This window comes from Notolabrus celidotus, chromosome 6 (assembly GCF_009762535.1).
Source record: "Notolabrus celidotus isolate fNotCel1 chromosome 6, fNotCel1.pri, whole genome shotgun sequence".
NCBI lineage: Eukaryota > Metazoa > Chordata > Actinopteri > Labriformes > Labridae > Notolabrus > Notolabrus celidotus.
Window position 1 is genome coordinate 29,513,336 of NC_048277.1, and position 21,758 is coordinate 29,535,093.

Here is a 21,758-nt window from a genome sequence, read left to right on the forward strand (position 1 = left end):
AGGCTTAAAGTTTGGGAACCCTGATCCATTGTAGATATGAATAAATAGTCTTCTACAAATGTCAACAACATGCCAATGAGCTCTAAATTCTGGCCCTTGATTGGCTAATTCTTGCTAAGGCCTCAACCTCGGGGGACTAACCCTAATTGGGGTCGCGAGATAATTTGTGGGAGTCGCCAGATGATTGTGGATGAAAATAGATACATGTTAAGATTAAAATAACATACTTCAGACTGGGTAATGGTTTCTACATCGCCTGTACCAGTGGCATTTGTTGTTTCAGTGCTGTTTCACAGTGGCAGCATGTTAACTATGTGATTGCTCTGTCTTATAGACTGTATAAATAATGGACGTAGTATCCGTGACGTCACCCATCTGTTTCTGAAGAGCTGTTATGAAGTCAGTCTTCGGCGGGAGCCACATTGGAAATGCTGAACTCAACCTAACGTCTGTCGAGATAGTGTGAGGTAAAGAGGCGGACATTGAGTGCTTCAGAATCACCATTATTTATACAGTCTATGATTACCTAGTGTACCTGATAAAGCTGTTGCTTAATAAATGTTGATTCTTGCCGTCAAAATGTTCCAGGAGCAAAAATATCAGAAATTCTTTCCATCCTAAACCTTGATAACAGACTTATGTAACATATTTCTTGACTCTGGAGTGTTGCAACAACTGAGTTTCCTCAGGAATCAATAAATTGTGTCGTCTATTGTCTGGCTCGCTGACATGTATTTCACAAGGGTGCATGAGGAAACACTTCAACAACCAGTCCTCTGCTTGAATGATGGCGTGTATTTGTTGAAGTGAGTTTGCACAGTTTGAACTTATGTCATTTTTTGTCTGCCTCAAAGTTTCTTTTTGTCTTTTTCTTTTTATTCCTAGGGTGAAGAGAAAGTTGCTCAGATGTTGACCGTGGATTTCCCAGAGTGAGGACCCGTCTCAGACTGTGACATGCTATCTCTCAGTGCCAGACCTCCTCTGTCCTGACACAGGGAGTTTTACAAGCAGGATCCTGTCCGTCTACCTCAACACACGTGGAGTCCGCTCCTGCTGCTCTACCTCTTAGGAGGTCGTTTTTCTACCTCAGACACGGACGCACGTTGCTGTTATCAGCCGCCTCAGAAGCACCAACAGACCTATTACTTTATCAGCAGGCTTTCAGGTGTAACAGAGCACAGTCAACTGGCTTCTTCCTGCTCAGCCACCGGGGGGAAAGACGCACTAAGCAGCAATGCTACACAGCGGTTTGTGATGTCCGAGCCCTGCAACGGACCAGGACCAAGACTAGGACTTGAACCTGAAGCGGTGGAGAGGGAAGGACAGGTGAGGCGAAATCAAAGAGGCGTTCCCCTGTTTGTGGTTGGCTCTGAAGATGAGGAGCAAGACATGGGCCAAATGGAGGCAGGCATGAAGAACGAGATGTTTCGAGAAGAGGACATGGAGGATGATGAGGATGAGTCGGTAAGAGACGGGCGTTTTTTCTGTATGTATAAACTGCTGGTGTGCATTTTGAAATCAAAGTGAAAGCTTTACTATTTCTATGTTTGTTTTAAACATCACTTTTGTTTAAACCAGAGTGAACACCAAAGATGATTCACTTTTTTATGGTAGCTTGTTTTATGAATGGAAAAAGATGATGTATTTTAAGAACAGGAAGCCACAGCTTTGGTCTGGAAATTTTTAAAGGAAAGTTTTATTTGGAGTGGGACTGTGGAAAAAGAAACAGAAGTATACAAACCCTAGTGTGAGAACAATACAGTAGATAAACAACTTTAAGGCCACTGGTCTGCTGTTTATTCCTGTAGCTATAAAAGGACTTTATGATAGTGCTGCGTTAGCTCCTCACCCACTTGTCATAATTCTCTCTCTCTCTATGTTGTCTCAGTTTATGTCTCTGTTTCACTTTATCTTATCCACTGTGGAACAACAGCAAAGTCTTAATGACTCACTAGTGTCACACTCATTGAACTCAGATGTTCAATGAGTGTGATGTTATCTTAACAGCTTAACACAATTTTAAAGTAAAGTTTTAGCCTAAAAAAAGAGTGTTTTTTGACATCTCAAGGTAACGATATGAGATTTTATCTGTATATCAATCAATTTGTATTAAATAGCGCCAAATCACAAGTGTTATCTCAAGAAGCTTTACAAACTGAGCAGGTCTAGACCGTACTCTATGTTAAATTACTAACAAAGACCTAACATCAAGACAGGATAAGATCCAGTCCAAGCGGCAACCTGTGTTAAAGTGTTAAAAACTGCGGTTCATCAAGTGTCCGCTTGAGGCTGGCTCCGGAAGTACCGCAAACTACATACACACCAAATCAAAAGAGACGATCTTTACAGCAGAAATAAACATGTTTACAGCCTGGTACAAAAAACGAGTGTAGTCTGGATAGCTCATTTCTCGATCCGCCCACACTGTAAGGCGTTGTTTGAAGATACTAGGATTACGAGTTTTCCATTATGAGAGACACATCTGACTTGATTGACAGGCGGGAACACTGTAGCTGTTGGCTAGGAGGCTCAAAGCCCCGCCTCTTTACCTCACACTCGCTCAACAGCAAGTAGTTTGACTTCAGCGTTTCCAATATGGCTCTTGCCAATTATTGGCTTCAAAATAGTGCCTCAGAAACAGATGTGTGACATCACGGATACTACATCCATTATTTGTACAGTCTATGATCCAGTCCCATCTTACAGATAGGACTCAAGGCTGATTTATACTGCTGCGTCGAATCGACGGCGTAGCCTACGCCGTAGGTCCGCGTAGCTCCCGTACCTACGCAGAGGCCTACGCACGTAGCTGACGTGCACCTCCTCCAAAATGTAACTACGCGTAGAGCCGACGCGGACCGCAACCTCTGTGATTGGTCCGCTCGACGGCTTGGTCTTTCCCGCATTCACAGCACTTCTGGGATCCCGGACATCGGCCACACATTGGCCGTGTATTTCATCTCCTCCTCTCTATTCTTCATGTAATCATGTCTGTATGATAAACAGCAACATGTATCAGCTGTAGATTAATTTAACACGCTCTGAATCGATGTGGAAAAGTAAACAGAGATCGTAGCGGGACCGGAAGCAGGCGACCGGCTATCAGAGAGACCACACTGCCCTCAAGCGTTTCGGAGGAGAATTGCTGCGCGACACGGACACATCGACGCAGAAGTATGTGGGGCTCTGTCCGCGTCAGCCCCTGCTGCGTAGGGGCGACGCAGAAGTATAAATCAGCCTTCAGTCTGATCTCATCTTAATCCAACATGAGCAGAGCACTTTGCAGCATTTAGAAAGTTACAACGGCATGGACGAATTTCCTTCTAACAGGCAGAAACCTTGAGCAGAACCAGACTCATGCTAGACAGACATCTGCCTCGACTGATACAAATGTGGCCAAAGCCTAGCTATGACCTCATCTCTCCTAGTAGATTTATTCCACATAATAAAAGTCTGAAAGTGATGAGATAATATTTGAACCCCCCCCAATTGGAGCCTGCAGGTGGATGCTGCCTGCTTGAGTGGATTTGGGCTGAAACAATGCATGCATTTGTGGTGATGGTTAATAGAGGCTTTGACAGAGCGACTGGAAACTTTGCAGCTTAAATAGTTCACCATGTACGGAGGAAATGTTGTCAGTGATGGAGTAGCGTGATGGATGTCATTTGAGTGTGTAAACAGTGCGGTTTGAGTTGTTTGCCTAAAGTAGCTTGCAGGCTTTGCTTCATTTACATTTAAAGGTTTTCCTTCCTTGTTTTTTGCTAAAGTTTATGACTACAGTAGCCACAGTTGAAATAGTTATCTATCAGTTGATACCTTGGATCTAAAGAAGGGTTTTTTTTATCAACAAGTTCTTTACAAAGAAAAATAATTGTCTCTCGTAGTTAATAATCACTCTTTGACAGCACAACTAGCTTTAACAAAATGCACACATAGACGTATTACATCTTGATGTCTTTGAAACAACACAACATTCTTCATCTCTCTGCACTTGTCTTCCCCTGTTTCTTCCACCAGCCTCCCGAGCGACAGATCGTGGTGGGCATCTGCGCCATGATGAAGAAGTCCAAATCCAAGCCCATGACTCAGATCCTGGAGCGCCTCTGCAAGTTCGACTACATCAACGTGGTCATCTTTCCCGAGGAGGTGATCCTGGAGGAACCCGTGGAGAACTGGCCTCTCTGCGACTGCCTCATTTCCTTTCACTCCAAAGGTAAAACTTTACAAACAAGTTAAAAACATGATGAGGAAAACAGTTACAGGGAGGTGAAGGAGGGGTTTCTGAGCTTTCATTTTAATGCTCCAGAGATGTGATGGAAGGAAAAGCAAACATGTGTGTTGAAAGGAATGTTTCTCCTTTTGTCCACACACATTCTCAGCTACTTTAGTCTGTTTACATGTAGCCTTGGTGTCCTGCAGTTGCATTATGTTTTCCTATAAATGATAAAATACCTGCAGACGATGAATAAGAGTCTGGAGTTGTTTCAGAAACTTTCTCTTATCTTTGTGCATCCGAGGTAAAGTAAGTTATTTCTCAAACTGGGGAAACAGATGTCATCAAAGTCTTATTCTAACAAAGTTTTCCTTGTTTTTGTTTCCATGAGAGGTAAAAAAAAGTCTGTCTGTACTCAACCCCCTGTTAAATGCTCATCTGTTAAGTTTATTAAATCTCCAGTGCAACATCACCACCTCAGAAGCTGTTCAGTAGGAAGTGTGCCAGGTTTGTGTCAGCCTGTCTGGCAGCGGTCACAGCGGTTTATGGGAACTTGCCAGTGGGAAACAATGAGTACTGGTGGCAATGGAAACATCTATTTAAGGCTTACAATAACTGCTCCTCAGCTGACTCTGTGTGCTTTTATAAAGGCAGAGCTACATGAATGAGATTAATGCACCTCTTTATGTTCATGTCCTGAATCCTAAATGGTACTAATGGAAACATGTTGCTATTAATAGCTGAGACATTCATCAGATTAAAGGAGTGTCACAGTGTTTTCTGTGTGCACATTCATACACTATTTAAGATTCATTTATTTTTCCTTCTGCCACTGCTTTATTTGTTTATCTGAGCAAGTTATCACATGGTTCTGTTTGTACTGTATATTTTTTAAAGGGAAGACATTTTTGGATTGCATTTCCAACCATGGGAACATAATATGATTCCTTTGCTGTTAATGTTTTTGTTGTTAAAGTAATTAAGAAGTTAAAAAACTACTGTTTCCATTGAATAATCCCTGCTGTCATTCCTGCCTGGCTTGACTACAGAGCATTATAGCAAATATTGAGAGCAGTGACCTTTAGAGTGTGTTCTTTTACATACAATTGCTTCTTTAGACGTTCTGTTTTTGTCAATTACTTAACCAGTAATTAATAGAGTTGCAAAATTAACCTATCTTTTTTTATATAGCACCAAATCCCAACAAAAGTTATCTCAACACGCTTTTACAAACATAGCAAGTCTAAACCGTACTCTATGTTAAATTATTAACAAAGACCCACATTAAGACAGGATAAGACTCAATCTGATCTCATCTTAATTCTCCATGAGCATCGCACCTCGCAGTATTTAGCAAGTTACTGCAGCGAGGAAAAACTTCCTTTAACAGGCAGAAACCTCGAGCAGAACCAGTTAGTGATGAGACGAGTAGTTGTAGTAGTAGTAGCAGGCTAGCAGCTGTTGCCGCTGGAATCCAGCAAGTCCGTATTAGCTCGAGCCTGGAACGTCTTCAGCAGCTCAGAGGAACCTACAAGACAAGGGAGCTCAGGGACTTCAGAAAGGTCTATGGTGATGGCAGCAGACTTATTCTTTCAGTTTTGTTTTGATCATTCTTGAATTGAATTGGGAGAGATTTAAAAGCCAGCAACCTCTGCAACAAGGACTATAGCCCCTGTGTATGGGGTGCTTAGACCGCTAAGCTCACCGGTGCCCCCATTTGCAGTATTTCTAACTTCACTGGAAGCATCTGATCATCAAAATATTAACTGTTATATCTGAGAAATGTCAAACAGAGAAACATGTTGTTAATTTATTTACTCTGGGTGCGAATTTTCTAACTTTAAATACTTATTTAAATATTTCTGATGATACCCTGAAGTTCCTTCCACACTCATCTGCGCTAAGACTTTTTGACTTATTTAAAACATATGCAGGGTTCCCACGCGTCCTGGAAAACCTGGAAAACCTGGAAAACAGTTGACCAGTTTTCTAGTACTGGAAAACCCCTGGAAAATGGGAGAAAAAGTCAAATGTCCTGGAAAATCACATATTGTCCTGGAAAATGATTCCAACATGACTGCGTGCGACCTGACACAATTTAAAAAAACACATCCCCATTCATTGAAAGCTGAGTGCACCCTGTTTTTATTTGAATGTGACATTTGCTTTGTTTTATATTGACCTCTTTGCTGGATGAATATCACGATAAAGCAGGTATATTTTGAGTTAGAGTTGAGTTGAGAAACATTTGTCATTCAGTTCTGTTAGGTCAATAAATGCACTGATCCTCTGATTATTAACATTATTATTTATTTATTTCAGTAAGGAAGCTTCCAGATTCCTTTGATTGCGCTTTTGTTTTTTACTTAGCTCATTTTATTGTGCACCATTTTTTTTTTTTTTGAGAAAAGAGAAAGCTGAGATGAGAGTTGCACATTATTGTTACTTGGTTATTTAGGAACTAAATTTAGACTGTCATACCAGCTTGATCATCGCTGAAAATGTCCTGGAAAATGATCTCTGGAAAAGAGTGGGAACCCTGATTTGCATGCATGTCATTATTTTTCCCTATACAGCAGTCATGATGGTGGCAGCTCAAGCTTCGCACCTCCTTATTACTCCTTTTAACCTCACAGGTCTCCTTTCTTCTAACAACAATGTTACCACAGCATTCCTGAGACCAGAGAGAGAATGTGGCCTTTATGCAGGAGTTTTTTCATTTTTAAGATACAGATACCTGGCTGTCTCAAACAAGATTACAATAATCAGAGTGCTACCCTCCCACAATGTGAGGTAGAGGCTCAGTTTAGAGCTGAATTCAATTATATGATCATGCAGCTGTCTACTCCAGCTCACATTACGGTGTAATTAAAAACCTGTCAAAACTCATTTGGACACATTAGAATGACACAATCAAATTAAAGGTGTCACACATTGAAAGTCCATCAGCTCAGTAGATATCAGGAGAACTAAAACTGAGTCAATGAAATGCCATACCTCTATTTCCCCACCAAACATTAGATCATCAGCACTCCCCCATCTAAAAACTTTTGAGACTTCACAAATGAATCTTTTGACAGGATGTTGAACAACTTTGACAGAACTTATTATATCACTCAACATTTTTCAGGTTTCCCTCTGGACAAAGCCGTGGAGTACGCCAAGCTGAGGAACCCTCTGCTCATCAATGACCTCAACATGCAGTATTTCATACAGGACAGGTACGGCTGAGCTAACACATCCACAGCTGCTAAATCTGATCAGATTCAAAGACAAAAAAAACATTAAAAACTCACCTAAGGATCTGAAAACTTGAGACCTGTTTAATGTAACTGCAGATGTGTTTATTTGTTCAACATGTTTTAATTTCTTTGTTCTACAAAGAGATCCCATGTCAATGTCACTGAAGCTCATTTTTCAGCTGTCAGCATTTGATATGGGAATTATTTTGAAGTAGCGTCTCTGATTGCCACCTGCTTGTTTAAATCAGACATCTTCACGGAGATTCACTTCATCCCCCGTGCTAAATTGCAGCAGCTGCATTCTTTATATAATCAACATGTAGATGGGATGTTTTTTTCTCTTCCTAATCAGCCAAGTGATACTGTGATGGGAATGAAAATGACCGAATTGGTTCTTGTATATACCATATGCTTAAATTTTTTAAGGTTGCACACAAAGACTCCCCACAGATATCTTTTTTAAGAGCTTGTTACTTGTGTAATACTTGTGTTTGACACCCTGTCAGGAGGGAAGTGTACCGGATCCTGCAGGAGGAGGGCATCGACCTACCTCGTTATGGGGTGTTGAACCGAGACCCTGACAATCCTGAGGGTGAGGAGGAGCTCCTACTTTGTGTTAGATAAGCTTGTGAATGTCTTCATTGAAGCTAAGTCATCAGTTCCTGGAAAATGTGTGAGAGGTTACATCTGTGATAAAGGGAAACATACAAGACTACAAAATGCAAATGTATGAAAAGTTCCTGAAAAGAAACATAATTTGAGCTGCTCTTTAGTTTTGGTCGTTATGTAGACATCCAGTTACAAGAAAACTCTAATCCCCCTCTCAACAGTGTTCTTATACTTTGCATTGTCATTAGAGAGTTGACCTTACTGGGCTGCTAGACTGTAAACAAAGTAAAATGTAGCAAAGTTTACTTTCCCCCACTGTCTTCTCTTATCCTCCTACAAATTTAAAGGTTGTGTTCTAGTAAGTAGTCAGCAAATATTTAGACAACCAATATTTTTAAGCTCTTTTCATTATTAAAGACTTGTAATGACTTATTTTGGATTGAAATTGTTGTGAATTTAGCACAGCATAGTTGGACAGCTGGTAATGAAAGAGTCGTAGTAGTTTTAATACCATATCAGAGTTGGCTTTTGATTTTATTGTACGTTCATTCAATTTGTAAATCTATTTCTTCATATCAGAAGAAATAGTTTTTTAATTTCATCGCAATCTTTACTGATTAAATTCTCCCCCTGTGCAGAGTGTAACCTGGTGGAGGCGGAGGACCACGTTGAGGTTAACGGGGAGGTTTTTCCAAAACCCTTTGTGGAGAAACCTGTGTGTGCTGAGGACCACAACGTCTACATCTATTACCCAACATCTGCCGGAGGAGGCAGCCAGAGACTCTTTAGGAAGGTAGAGTATAGAAAGCTGTTTTTAGTCACACAACTTGTAAACCAACGGACAATTATTAGCTTGATATTTTGATCTTTGCTTCATTTGAGTAAGACTTAGCATTGCATTATCTACAGATGTGGGCGTTGACAACAGGCCTGCTATGCTGGTTAAATATTGGGTTTAAACTGTAGTGCTGCCACCCACTGCTAGATTAGGTTGTAGCTCCACTGAAAGACCGCAGCCATAATGCTATAAGGGTCTACTACCCAGATGTAAACAAGCACAGATGACTGATGGCATCTTGTAGTGCGGCATAGTTTGCCAGTATTTTGATCTAGAATATGTAGATAAAGATGTATGAAGGCTTTGTCTGGTTAAACCGGACATACCACTCAACAAGAGCAAATCCAAGTGTGGAGGCTGGTGGTGCTAGCTCTGCTATTGTTAGCTACACTTGACAAACCAATTTGACATTGTTTGCCTTCAAACTCTGTGACCCTGTGTGCAGCTGTGTTAAACAAATTGTGCTCAATTTGGACATCTAAAAAAAGACTGTTCTGATCTATGGACTGGTCTGTTTAGTCTGAATTGAAATTCTTGTTCAGATGAGTTCTCCCTTTAAACTTCCTCTGTGTGTCTCTCTGCCTCTTTGCTGTAGATTGGGAGCCGTAGCAGCGTCTATTCCCCAGAGAGCAGCGTACGAAAGACCGGATCCTACATCTATGAGGAGTTTATGCCCACAGATGGCACTGATGTGAAGGTACTGTGCAGTTACACTTTGCTATTAATGGATCAGTTATATTTATAGTTTTAAGTCTCTGATGAGTTGTCATTCAGTGAGACATAGAAATCATCCTCTCATTCTGTTTGGTGCTGTTTCAGGTTTACACAGTGGGTCCAGACTACGCCCACGCAGAGGCCCGGAAATCTCCTGCCCTGGATGGTAAGGTGGAGAGGGACAGTGAGGGGAAAGAGATCCGCTACCCTGTCATGCTGACGGCCATGGAGAAACTGGTGGCCCGCAAAGTCTGCCTGGCCTTCAAGGTAAACTTCTGTCATCATGCAGAGGAGGAAGTGCAGCAAAGTGTTTGAACATACAACAAACAATAATGGGAAAATAACGTTATTTATGAGCTTGAAGTTCTTCTCTGAAGTCCTTCTTTTCTTGTCTCTTAAGCCAAACCTTATTGGATACCTTTTATGTGCAGTTATATATTTGTTGCTCACATAAAGATTGCATCAGCTTGTGTTTACCTGCAATAAAACTAAAGGCTCTTAGTTCGTTAAAGCAATTTTAGAAGGCTGAGAAAATGTCCTAAAACAAAATAGTTAAACGCAGACGGTAGGGAAGCTTTCAAATGTCGACAAATTGTTGATATTTGATGGTTTAACGTACACACATAATTTGTATTTGTATGTCAAAACTCAGAGTATGACAGTGTAGTCCAGTCTATCCTGCATATTCATGATAATAGTCAGAAGTCAGATGTTCATTTTTCTGTATTATGGCGTATGAGTCTGAGATGTACATTTGAAGTGCAAATTTATTCAAACTCTGTTTTGTGTGTGTTTATTTATTTTTAGCAAACAGTGTGTGGGTTCGACCTGCTCAGAGCCAACGGTCACTCCTACGTCTGTGATGTTAACGGCTTCAGCTTCGTCAAGAACTCCATGAAGTACTACGATGACTGTGCCAAAGTCCTGGGGTAGGTTCCATCAGCTCAAACTGTTTAGTCTTTTTGTTTAACTGGAGGAGCTCGGAGAACATGATAGATTGTCTTTTGGCCCAAATAAATGTTTGACAGTCTGCTTGACCTTCAGGTTTAAAGACCTGAAACCAGACCAGAGACCTTGGTGTTGATTTAGACCCAGATCAAAATTAAAATGTTAACACACAGCAGTGATTAAAACTCCCAAATGCATTAAAAAGTCAAAATAAGACTCATATTTTATCATAAAAACCTTAATCAGGGTTCCCTGGAAAACCTGGAAAACCTGGAAAACAGTTGACCAGTTTTCCAGTACTGGAAAACTCCTGGAAAATGGGAAATCACATTTTGTCCTGGAAAATTATTCCAACATGACTGCGTGCGACCTGACATGATTAAAAAAACACATCCCCATTCATTGAAAGCTGAATGCACGATGTGCTGGAAAAGACAGCGACACAGACCGGTCCGGCTGCATGACTTTTTTCACATCTTTTCTTCCTCACTTGGTCATAGTCATGCATTCACAGAAAACAGGGGTATATAGTTTATATTTTATGGTAAATTAACCTTGTGGAGTGCTCTTTTGATTCAAAGAGTCCTATATTTAAGTTAAAGAATGACCAGCGGAGTCAGACAGAGAGCTACGGGGTCTGTGCTACCTTACTGTAGCTAGTAGGAGTGCAAACTCCTGATAGTGGAAACAAACGGAACAAATGGAGCGACACAGCTGCACAGAAACCGCAAGTTGTAGACATCGCTGATCACAATAGACATCGCCATGCAGGAAGACAGTTTAAACTTTTTTAAATCTCTGAGAGACCATTCAAAACTTCACTGAAAATGTCCTGGAAATGTCCTGGAAAATTATCTCTGGAAAAGAGTGGGAACCCGGCTTAATGTCTTCTGTCTGCCTGCGAAGAAGCCATCTTTCCTTTCTGACATCTCTGGCACTAATCTCTGAAATCTTTGTTTCGCCCTCTAAAGTAAATATTGCCTTGAAGCTGCCATGTTGTAAATTATCCAAAGCTTCAGACAGCTGTGAGCTTCCTGTTGTCAGCAGAACATCTGAGTTAGTTTCTGATTTATTACCTCACCTTCCAGGCAAAGCAACTGAAGCTTAATGACCGACCACTCATATATCTTATGAAGTAAAAGACACAGACACAGGAAATGCAACTTCTCTCCAGTCATGGACACAAGCATCAGCAAAATGTCCCATGTGTGAGGTAGAGATGCTGTAGATTAAAGTCAGACAACTCCTTCTGGACATGTAAACTGTTTGTGTCTATTTGAATTAATTGTGTCTGTTATTGTTTTATTTACCTCACAGGAACATGGTGATGAGGGAGCTAGCTCCCCAGTTCCACATCCCCTGGTCCATTCCCATGGAAGCTGAAGACATCCCCATCGTCCCTACAACCTCAGGAACCATGTATGTACTGAAAGCAATGGAAACATTTATACTGGGGTTCAGGTGCTCTGGACAGCCTGGAAATAATGTTTGGCATACAAAGCATCCTAAAATATATACCATATGTCTGTGTGAACCTTGTCTAATAAACCCTTACTTTTAACAGAACTCAAATTCAAAGTTATGGAAATGCTTTCAGTTTTGAACATCAGCACTTCAGGTTGTTTATACATATTCTGTGATTTCTCACGTACATATTTTATACCCTTTTAAAATGCTGGTTTTGATTATGATGCATCAAAAATTATCTTTCAATACTTAATTTCATCACTAATTCTGAAATCTCCACAGCCACAGTGATATTGGTGACACGTCCAATAAAGAGCAGTGTTTTTTCAGGGTCATTAAGGCCTTATTTTTATAGAATAACAGAGTCGTCTCCATGTTTTGATTGCGTTTTGTTAACTCTCTCACTTCATCTAGGATGGAGCTGCGCTGTGTTATTGCCATCATCCGCCATGGAGACCGCACACCCAAGCAGAAGATGAAGATGGAGGTCCGACATCCTCTGTAAGACTCCTGGGTTCAGCATTTGGATTTATCTTCCTATTTTTATAGCGTACTTGTCTTTGATTGGTGTTGCATGATATTCTGTGATCTGCTTCCATAATGCTTTTAAGTGTACCACATAGATAGATGTACAGGTGCAGCCGTACTCAACTTGAATAACATGAATACCTTACTTCACTTACCAACTTACCAAAGCAATATATACTTATATATCTTCTGACTGAAGTATTTAAATATAGGTTGAAAAGTTTGAGTCTTTCAACACTGTAGTAGTGGTGGAAAATTAGTAACAGTGTAATTATGCAAAGTGTGATTTTCTTTTAGAGAATTAAAAAAAAATCCAATCAGGAGCATGCATGGGGCGCTGCCTCAGCTCATTTGGTAGAACAGGCTGCAGTCTTCATTGCACTGGCTGAAGATTCGTCTCTTCTCTCTCCCCACATTTCCTGACTCTCTTCAGCTATCCACTCAAATAAAGGCAAAAGGTCTGAAAAAATAATCTTCAAATATATAAATAAAATGAAATCTGAATGAATGAATTAATAAATAAAAACATAGATAGATAGATAGATAGATAGATAGATAGATAGATAGATAGATAGATAGATAGATAGATAGATAGATAGATTCATAAATAAATAATAGGATTGTGCATACACATCTTGTCTACAGGAGGCAACTGCTGAGATGAAAGTGAGCCATTCATGAAATAAACAAACGCTTCAAACACAACAAGGCTCCAAGGCTCTTTATGAAACCTGTGAGATGATTTGAACAGAGCTGCTTTGAGCATTAGAGAATGACCAGCTGTTTATTTGTTTATTTAATTAAAAAAAAAAAAAAATTGTCCTTAGCACATCATCAAATTATTATTAAGGATAAACGGACACGTCAAATGCATTCGGCTGTAAAGGTATTCCCCTTATTGATTTTAGCTGACTATCTTATCCGCCTTCTTATTTGTGTCTGTCTTGCGCAGATTCTTTGAGTTGTTTGAGAAGTACGGAGGCTACAAGTCCGGAAAGCTCAAGCTGAAGAAGCCAAAGCAGCTCCAGGTGAGTGAGGTTGATTTTAATCCTTCATAAATGCGTTCTCTCACAATCCTTCTCCTCTGCCTCCTCTGTTTGTTCCTCACTGAGTCCTTTGAGGGATAATTAAGGTTTCCAGAGGATTCAGTGATGGCTGCATATATCAAGCATTATAATCATTACTATGAGACAATAACCACTGTTGTTCTGTTGTCTAAATATTTATACTCAGCTGTCTAAATCCAATCCCACACTGCATCCGTCCTGTAACTGCATCCTCTTTTTTGAATCTATGAAGCCACCCTTTGTGCTACCAGTCTGTAATCAGTGGGGACACAATTGCAGAGCTCCAGTGTTTGTTTATTCTGTCCGGAAAAATTAAAAAGATAAAGAGTCATATTAAGGATCACTTCTTCTGTGTCTCCAGGAAGTGCTGGATATCGCCCGCCTGCTGCTGGTTGAACTGGGCCAGCACAATGACTGTGAGATCGAGGAAAAGAAATCTAAACTGGCGCAACTCAAGACGGTCCTCGAGATGTGAGTGACGCTTTACCATGAATCACACACTCCCCTGCAGACACACCGTAGTCCTCTCAGTCTCCTGTCATCATCTTTCATCTTCAGCCATCCACTCATGATGCAAAAACTAGCCCCATCTCTACACCCTCCACCTGGGTTCAGTCATTACTCACAGACAGATGTTGATTCCTTCCTCCCTCCTGTGTCTCTAACTCTTTGCTTTCTTTTTTCCTTCCCTCCTCTGTCTCTCTCTTTTCCCCCTTCCCACCCATCCCTCCTTCTTTCTCTCTAAAAGGGAATCCAGCTTGAATGACACTCAGTACGCACCCTCTCCCATGTCTCTTTAAAGGATGAGGTTTTCCACCCTCCTTTTCTTTAGTCTTCAAAAGAAGTGTACAAAATATTAGGAACATCTTTTCCTGACTTCATGTAGACCAGCTAAAGGTTGAAGCTGCAACTATCACGTCATTTAAAAAAATATTAGAATAATTTTTAAAAGATTAGAAGTGCGTAACAAAGTAAGCCTAGCGCTATATAAGAACTCTAAATAAACTCCTGGGAGGTATTCCTGATGTTTTGTACACTGAGTGTATCATTTTCCATTAACATCCATTCATTTTTAGACATTAACAGTGGACACATACACAGTTCAATGTTAACGCGTTCACTGTGTTTCTGTGTATGCATATCAGTGTGTGATGTGCTAGTCCTGTGCATGCCGTTTTCACTACATACCAGGTTGAGTCTTAATCTGCTAATGTCTTCCTTCCTTATGACTTTCCTCTGTGTAAACATTCATTGCAGGGATTTTCTGGTGCTCTTTTTCACAGAGATTTTTGGAAACAGCAAAGTAATCTTGAAATTGTAGCCTCTCAAACATACAAGAAGCTTCATAACAGCAGAAGAAAAAAAATCTGTCTGGGTTTTAGTATGAGATTATTGAAGGGTTTTTTTTTTTTAAGTTTGTAAGAAGTGATTCAACCCCTCAGGGAAAGCTGTGTCACTCTGTTTCCAGCTCATTCAAGGCATGAGTTTGAACCCACGCTATACAAACCTCAAAAGAATAGATGAAAAATACATCCTACACATTGTGCTCCAGCAATAGAGTCTGCTCAGGTATCATCTATGTATGCTAACACTGCAGCTATCAGATGCCGTTGTACATACTAAGCAGTCACAGAGCAACTGAAGGCTTGATCCAAACTAGGGATGTAAATTTCATTTTTTTTCCCTGTGATCGATCTCTTGAAAAGTTAACAATCAATTACGTTTTCCATGTCAAAAACAATGCCAAATGCGTTTTTCCCCATAAATCAAATTTTCCTTCATTACACAGTTATAACTGACGGTATCAAATAGCTACTGATAGTATTGGAGCTTACAAAATGTTAACACGCTGAAGCAGGCTTATAAAAATAACCTCAGTGGACATACAGTCAAAGAATGCAAAGGCTCAGGCTACAAAATGTGGATTTACTGCAACTAGGGAGCTGTACAGAAACATATTTTGAATTCCTAGTGGCCAGTTTTCTGTCTACTCATTCTTATTGAGAAAAATAAGCATGTGAACGTGGTCAGGTGTCAGCCGGGAGCACTACAGAGTCATAATCAGTCTGGCAGCAGAGAAATAAAGCACTCTTGGAGACCTGTCACTCAGCTGCAGCCCCCAGTCACTCAGCTGCAGCCCCCAGCTGAGCCCCCCCCCCCCCCCCCCCCGCTGTGCTCAACACCTTAAGTCAGCTGATTCACATCAAAACATGATTTAAATTTAAAACACCTCCCTGATAGCTGAACGAAATATGAGACCACATGATGTTTGTTCCATGTGATAGAAAATCGAAACAAAAAAATGAATTGATAATCGATGAATTGTTTACATCCCTTCTAAGCAGTCACAAAGCAACTCGAGGCTTGATCCAAACGCAATTGGACTTGTTGGAAGTTCTTGAAGACCACCTCTAATTCAAAAGGCTTCTTTAGTCCTGAAGTTTCAGAATCGGGTCCAAGTTCCTTTGGATCCAGCCTTGAATCACCAGGAGCTGGATCACAGACACACTAAGCAACATTAGCATTCATTCTGAGTCATGTCTCTGGCTGCCTGATGGATGTATCAATCCCCTTTGGCTTTGTTTTGGTCTCCACTCTTGTCTGACAATTAGCTCTTTAGCTCTGAAACACTTCAGTATATAAACCAGTCAGCTGTAGAGTCCAGTGGCCTTCTTTTACTCCCTTAAACACCAATGAAGTCTTAAAAAATACATTCATATTTGAGCAAGAAGCATTAGTTTTGAATTATACTGAGGCTGAAGTTAAAGCTCCACTGAGGAACTTTTTGTTTGTGTCTATTTGGCGCCCCCTGTTGACGAAGCCTTGCCTCTGATTTGTGTTGTACACATTTAAAGCCTCATTCTGCTTTCCTTTAACAGTCAAACATGTCACTCATTGTGAATCTTGGCTGTGGAAAATGTTCAAATTGTTAACCTGGCATTGTGCACCTGCCCCTCCCCCAGCTGCAGTTTCATTCACCAGAAATGTCTGGGTGTATGAGGTGGAGTTAGTCTGTGTAGTGATTTGATACTTAAGTACACAAAGACTTCCTTGACCAACGTCCTGTGCAGTAATGTCTTCTTCAAGTGTAGGTCTTAAGCAGCCATTCAGACCCTCTGTCTTCCTGACAGAGTTATTTATCCTGCTTCAGGGTCCCTCATCATGTGGCTCTTCCAGGCGTCCGCTCAGCTGCCTGTCCCAATAAAGAACACCATGTGGTCATTAGTCTGCAGGATGTGCTAAATTCTTACTCAAGCAGAGTGTGCTTGGCAAGAAGAAGCCCCTCCTGATATGTGTGCGCGTGTGAGCTTTAAAGATTAACAACACAGTAAAAATTGGTATTGAGTTTCATCTTTCATGCACGCACTATCACACACTCATGCCCCTACACATGTGCACAGTCACACACTGAAACAAACTCCAAGGTCCATTAGAGGTAATGCTGATTAGCTGACCTAAAGTCCCTGCAGAGTGACTGGATTATTATTAAACCATTAACCTGTACTGGGACTTGGCTGTGTGTATAATCAGTGTTTCAGATTGAAGGAGTTGTTGTCTTGTTCTGTTCTTTATAGAAGAGTCAGATGTCCTGTTCAATAGAAAACACAATGCTAGTAAACTGGATAAATCCTTTCTTTTTCTGTGTGTGTCGCTGTGTGTCTGTCTGTGAACGTGCACATCAACTTGTGTTGTGTCTGCATTGTGTGTGCGTGTGTGTGTGTGTGTGTTTCTCGGCCTCCAGGTACGGTCATTTCTCAGGTATCAACAGGAAAGTCCAGCTGACCTACCTGCGTAACGGCCAACCCAAAGCATCAAGTGAGGAAGAAGGTAAGAACACACACACACACATACACACACACACACACACACACACACACACACACACACACACACACACACACACACACACACACACACACACACACACACTCCTACACACAAACACACACATACAGAGGATTTAGTTTCTGATTACAAAATAAAAGTGAAAGGATGATTTCTAAAGAATGTTTTTTGTAGACAGGGAACCTTTACTCACATTTAAATGGATGTTTTAGTAACATAGATGACTAGTTTGAGCAGATTCAGAGCTTAAGCTATAATTGTCCCCCGCTTCATCACTCCTTATATCACTCCTTTTCATAAATATCCATATCAACTGGGAAGAGGTTCAAAGGATGCCAGGGATGTTATTTTGAATAAATGTAGCTAAGTAAAAGTGATACTTTGCATTTTCACGTCCTGTGTGTAAAGAAAGAAGCTTTTTAATGTAGCATCTTCAAACCAAATGTTCTCCTGTAGAGGCTGGAAAAAGGCTTCTACCCTCCACTTTCACCCCTGCCCAGTATTCTTTTTTTTTTATAACTTTATTTATAGTTTTTTTCTTGTTTTTGAACAGATATGTACACATACGAACACAAACATGTACATCCCCAACATCCCCCAAACCACCCGACACCTGAAGGTTATAAAACAGACAGGAAAATGACAAATAAAGGTACCCCCCCCCCAAAAAACCCAAACAAACAAACAAACATGTATATGTATGTTATAACAGTAATAATAACAACAATAGCAGAAAAAAAAATGTAAATAACAATAAATACATAGAATAAAATATATAAAAATAAATAAATAAAAATAGGAGTGTATTGACATGGACAGCTTTCAATTCTTATTCCCACACATAGAGTAAAGAGCAAAAAGCTTCAGGAGACTCCCTGCACTGTATTCTTATGGTGGATAGTGGTCGTCACATTGGAAATGCTGACTCAACCTTACCTTGAGTTGACCTAGCAAGAAGCAAAGCGGTGGAGTTAAGGCGGGTATTTGGCCTCTTGGCTAACAGCTGTGGTGTGCAAGATTGTCAGTCAAGTCAGACATGCCCCTAATTCTGCCTTATTGTGCAAAACCGGCATGATAAGGAGCAACTGTGGCTCAGTGGTAGAGTTGGTTGTCTCTCAATCAGAACGTAGAGAGTCCTTCTGTCCACATGCTGAAGTGTCCTTTGGCAAGACACTAAATCCCAAATAGCCCCAGGTGGCTGTACTGGCAGTGTTTGAATGGGGTTAGTTAAAACAGATTCTTTATTCTTTATAAGGATCCACATTAGCTTCCACAGTGGTGTTGCTAGTCTTCCTGGGGTCCACACAACAAAACACGAATAAGAAACACAACTATTTAAAATCACACAGTATCCATAAAACTAAATTGTGATAACAGCCAACATAAAAATCCAAAATGAAATTTGCAAAATAAATTAAGTATCTCAGCAAATAAACAATGTGTAGCTTAAACTATAGATAATGGAAACAAAAACAAAATTGTCACAAACACGTGTCACCAAAGAAGACTACTGATTACTACTGATGGGACATCTACATAGCAGCCTGAACTGCCATCAGTGAATGAATGTGACATGTACAAGCACTTGGAGTAGAGACTAGAGAAGCACTTTATAACAGAGTCCATTTACTATTTACCAGACCAAACACTCATAACCTAAATATCTGATGTATTAGGCTGTGAACGTGTTAAACTTTGCTGTAAAATAGGTTTTAATATAGGTGTTAATGGGTTTTCAGGGATGCAAGGTTGTTTATTGTCATACCAACAGATGCTCTCACATGAGGGAACACCTTGACACTTGATGAGCTGCAGTTTTTAGCACTTCCTCATTGGCTTCATTTTAAACACAGGAGGTTGACGCTTGACTGAAATACTCCTCTATCACCAAATTTCATAACAAGTTACAAACTAAATGTGATATTACAATGAATAATAATCTGGTGAAGGCTGTTGAGTCACACATTTATTTACACCCTATCACTCTTGCCTCATCATTTTGACTTTAAACTTTTAAAGTTTATATTTTTAAATATACTATTGGCTCAGCCACAGCCACAGTTTTTGACTCTGGAAACAACAACTTGACAGAGTTCAAATGTGTGTATGTGTCGGTTTATTTACTTCCGTATTTATCAGTTCTTGTTTCTGACTCTGCTGAGACACTTAACGCCCCCACTGGAGATCAATAAAGGTGTATTGCGTGTTAGTTTTTGGTCTCTCTTAATTAATCTTTCTTTTCAAATCAGGTTTTAGCTCAAAAGGTGCTTACATGCTGCATATTACTGCATCTATCAGTTTTCAAGCCCTGTGGCTACACATTTCTTCAGCAGAGGAATACAGTGCAGTGGTGTAGATCTTGGAGATAAAAGCTTGTCTCCAGCCGCTGTAAGAAGTGCACCAATAAAAGGTTTCATTTCCTGCATGTAAACAGACAGCCAACCTCAAACCTACTTTATGAAGCTTGGCGAGTTAGAGCAAAGAGAGACCCTCTGTCTAACTATTTGAAGTTCTTGATTGTTGTTTTGTTTTTTTGTGGCTGTTTTTAGACTGCAAGAAGGACGGTCCGTCTCTGCTGCTTGTGTTGAAGTGGGGCGGTGAGCTGACGCCTGCAGGCCGGGTTCAGGCTGAGGAGCTGGGGAGAGCCTTTCGTTGCATGTACCCTGGAGGTCAAGGTACCCACCAGACATGTTTACACACTCACACTCATGTCAATTGTGCTTGTAAGGGATCCCTCTACTTTGGCCCTGACGCTCTTTTATATGATTACGGTTTTATTTATTTCTTTCATTTGTTTTGCTCTCAGTTGCAAATACTGTGGGTATTGGTTGACAAACAAACACTTCAATCTATAAAACTTCGCACAAATGTGGTATCTTACACACATGATAAAATACACACATTACAGTGCCTTCTCTCTGTGCCATATTGCTCAATAAAACATCTATAAATTCTATTCGTACACACCAAAACCCATAAACAATCATTGAAACACGTAAAGGCACGACATCATTGGAGGACAGTTTTATTAAATGCAGTCAGAAGGGAAAATGATGACATCTCAGTCTGTCCTCACATGTTTGCTTTGACTCATTGAAGTTTATTTCCAGCCCCTCTTCAGTCACTCAGAGCTCTGCAGTGTGCAGTGTCAACATTGCATAGCTGACATACGTCGTGTCAAAGAGGGGTCAAAAGTGGAGGTTATTTTAAAGTCGACAAGCCAGACTTTCAGGCATCTCGCGGCTAACAGATCCTTCTTTTTTGTACCTTATTTGCTTTCATAGATGTAGAAGCTAGTCTGCAAACAACTCACTCACAATGATTAGAGTATGCAGGAAAAGATATCAAAGGCTGATGCATTAAAATGTCACCAGTCTCCAGTATTTTCTTTTAATTTAATACGAGGTCATGTCTCGAGGGTTTTTAGTAATCTCTGTTACACTGCTGTTCAGAAAAAAAGCATGCAGAGGCTGCTGATAGTTTACAGTTGCTGCTTTAACAAGTGAAAGTCTGAAACCATACATAGATTTATCTTAAATACTGTTAGAATAAACACAACATCCTAAATATCACGTCTGGGTCATGAAGGATTGTTGTGGCTCTTGCAGACTGAAGGAACCAAGCAGATGGTAACAGCTGAGCATATTAACATTCAGCTAACTCAGAAAACACAAGATGCCTTCACAGTCCACACAAATAATTTTTCACAATGCACCATGCAGACGTTCACGGATAAAGTAATGTGACAGTTTTGTTTCTACTGATATAAACTGCACAGTGTCGGTCGTCTCCTCCTCCTAGCTAGAGACGAAGCATCACTTCACTCATGCAAACATTAGTGTGAGAGAGTGGGGACAACACTTACGCTCTGTAAAAGTCCCAAAACGTGAGCAGAGTGAGAACACATGGTCATTTAATTCACTGAGCTATGTTAGCACAGGAACACTTCACATGGCCTGCAAGCGCACACAGCTGAAGTACTGACACACAAACTCACACAGATGAGGACTAGAAGTAGAGTCGGTTCCTGTTTTTGGGCATTTTCCCCTTTATTGATAGGACAGCTGCAGAGAATCAGGAAAGGTGGGGAGCAGAGAGTGGAGGAAGACATGCAGCAAATGATTGTATCGAGCAAGCGACCTCTTAATTTCAGCAGCCACATTAAGACAATTACAAGTCCGCCTACTATCACCTTAAGAATATATGAAGAATTAAAGGACTTATGTCTCAGCAGGATGCAGAAAAAACTCGCCCATGCATTTATCTTTAGCAGACTAGACTACTGT

General features: G+C 40.5%; 1 protein-coding gene across 5 annotated transcripts in view; it reads left to right on the top strand.

The window, feature by feature from the left end:
- LOC117814494 (inositol hexakisphosphate and diphosphoinositol-pentakisphosphate kinase 2-like) overlaps nucleotides 1–21,758 on the top strand; it is a 65,926-nt gene that overhangs the window by 11,631 nt on the left and 32,537 nt on the right. For all 5 annotated transcript variants that reach the window (XR_004631581.1, XR_004631580.1, XM_034685867.1 and 2 more), the window contains exons 2-15: nucleotides 886–1,464; nucleotides 4,018–4,213; nucleotides 7,344–7,434; nucleotides 7,962–8,047; nucleotides 8,703–8,857; nucleotides 9,498–9,599; nucleotides 9,722–9,883; nucleotides 10,424–10,545; nucleotides 11,882–11,983; nucleotides 12,446–12,532; nucleotides 13,512–13,587; nucleotides 13,988–14,097; nucleotides 17,369–17,454; nucleotides 20,022–20,147. Coding sequence is in view for 3 of the 5 variants with exons in the window: in XM_034685867.1 (XP_034541758.1) it covers nucleotides 1,255–1,464; nucleotides 4,018–4,213; nucleotides 7,344–7,434; nucleotides 7,962–8,047; nucleotides 8,703–8,857; nucleotides 9,498–9,599; nucleotides 9,722–9,883; nucleotides 10,424–10,545; nucleotides 11,882–11,983; nucleotides 12,446–12,532; nucleotides 13,512–13,587; nucleotides 13,988–14,097; nucleotides 17,369–17,454; nucleotides 20,022–20,147 (1,711 nt within the window). In the remaining 2 variants the exon portion in view is untranslated. The remainder of the gene's footprint in view (nucleotides 1–885; nucleotides 1,465–4,017; nucleotides 4,214–7,343; nucleotides 7,435–7,961; nucleotides 8,048–8,702; nucleotides 8,858–9,497; nucleotides 9,600–9,721; nucleotides 9,884–10,423; nucleotides 10,546–11,881; nucleotides 11,984–12,445; nucleotides 12,533–13,511; nucleotides 13,588–13,987; nucleotides 14,098–17,368; nucleotides 17,455–20,021; nucleotides 20,148–21,758) is intronic.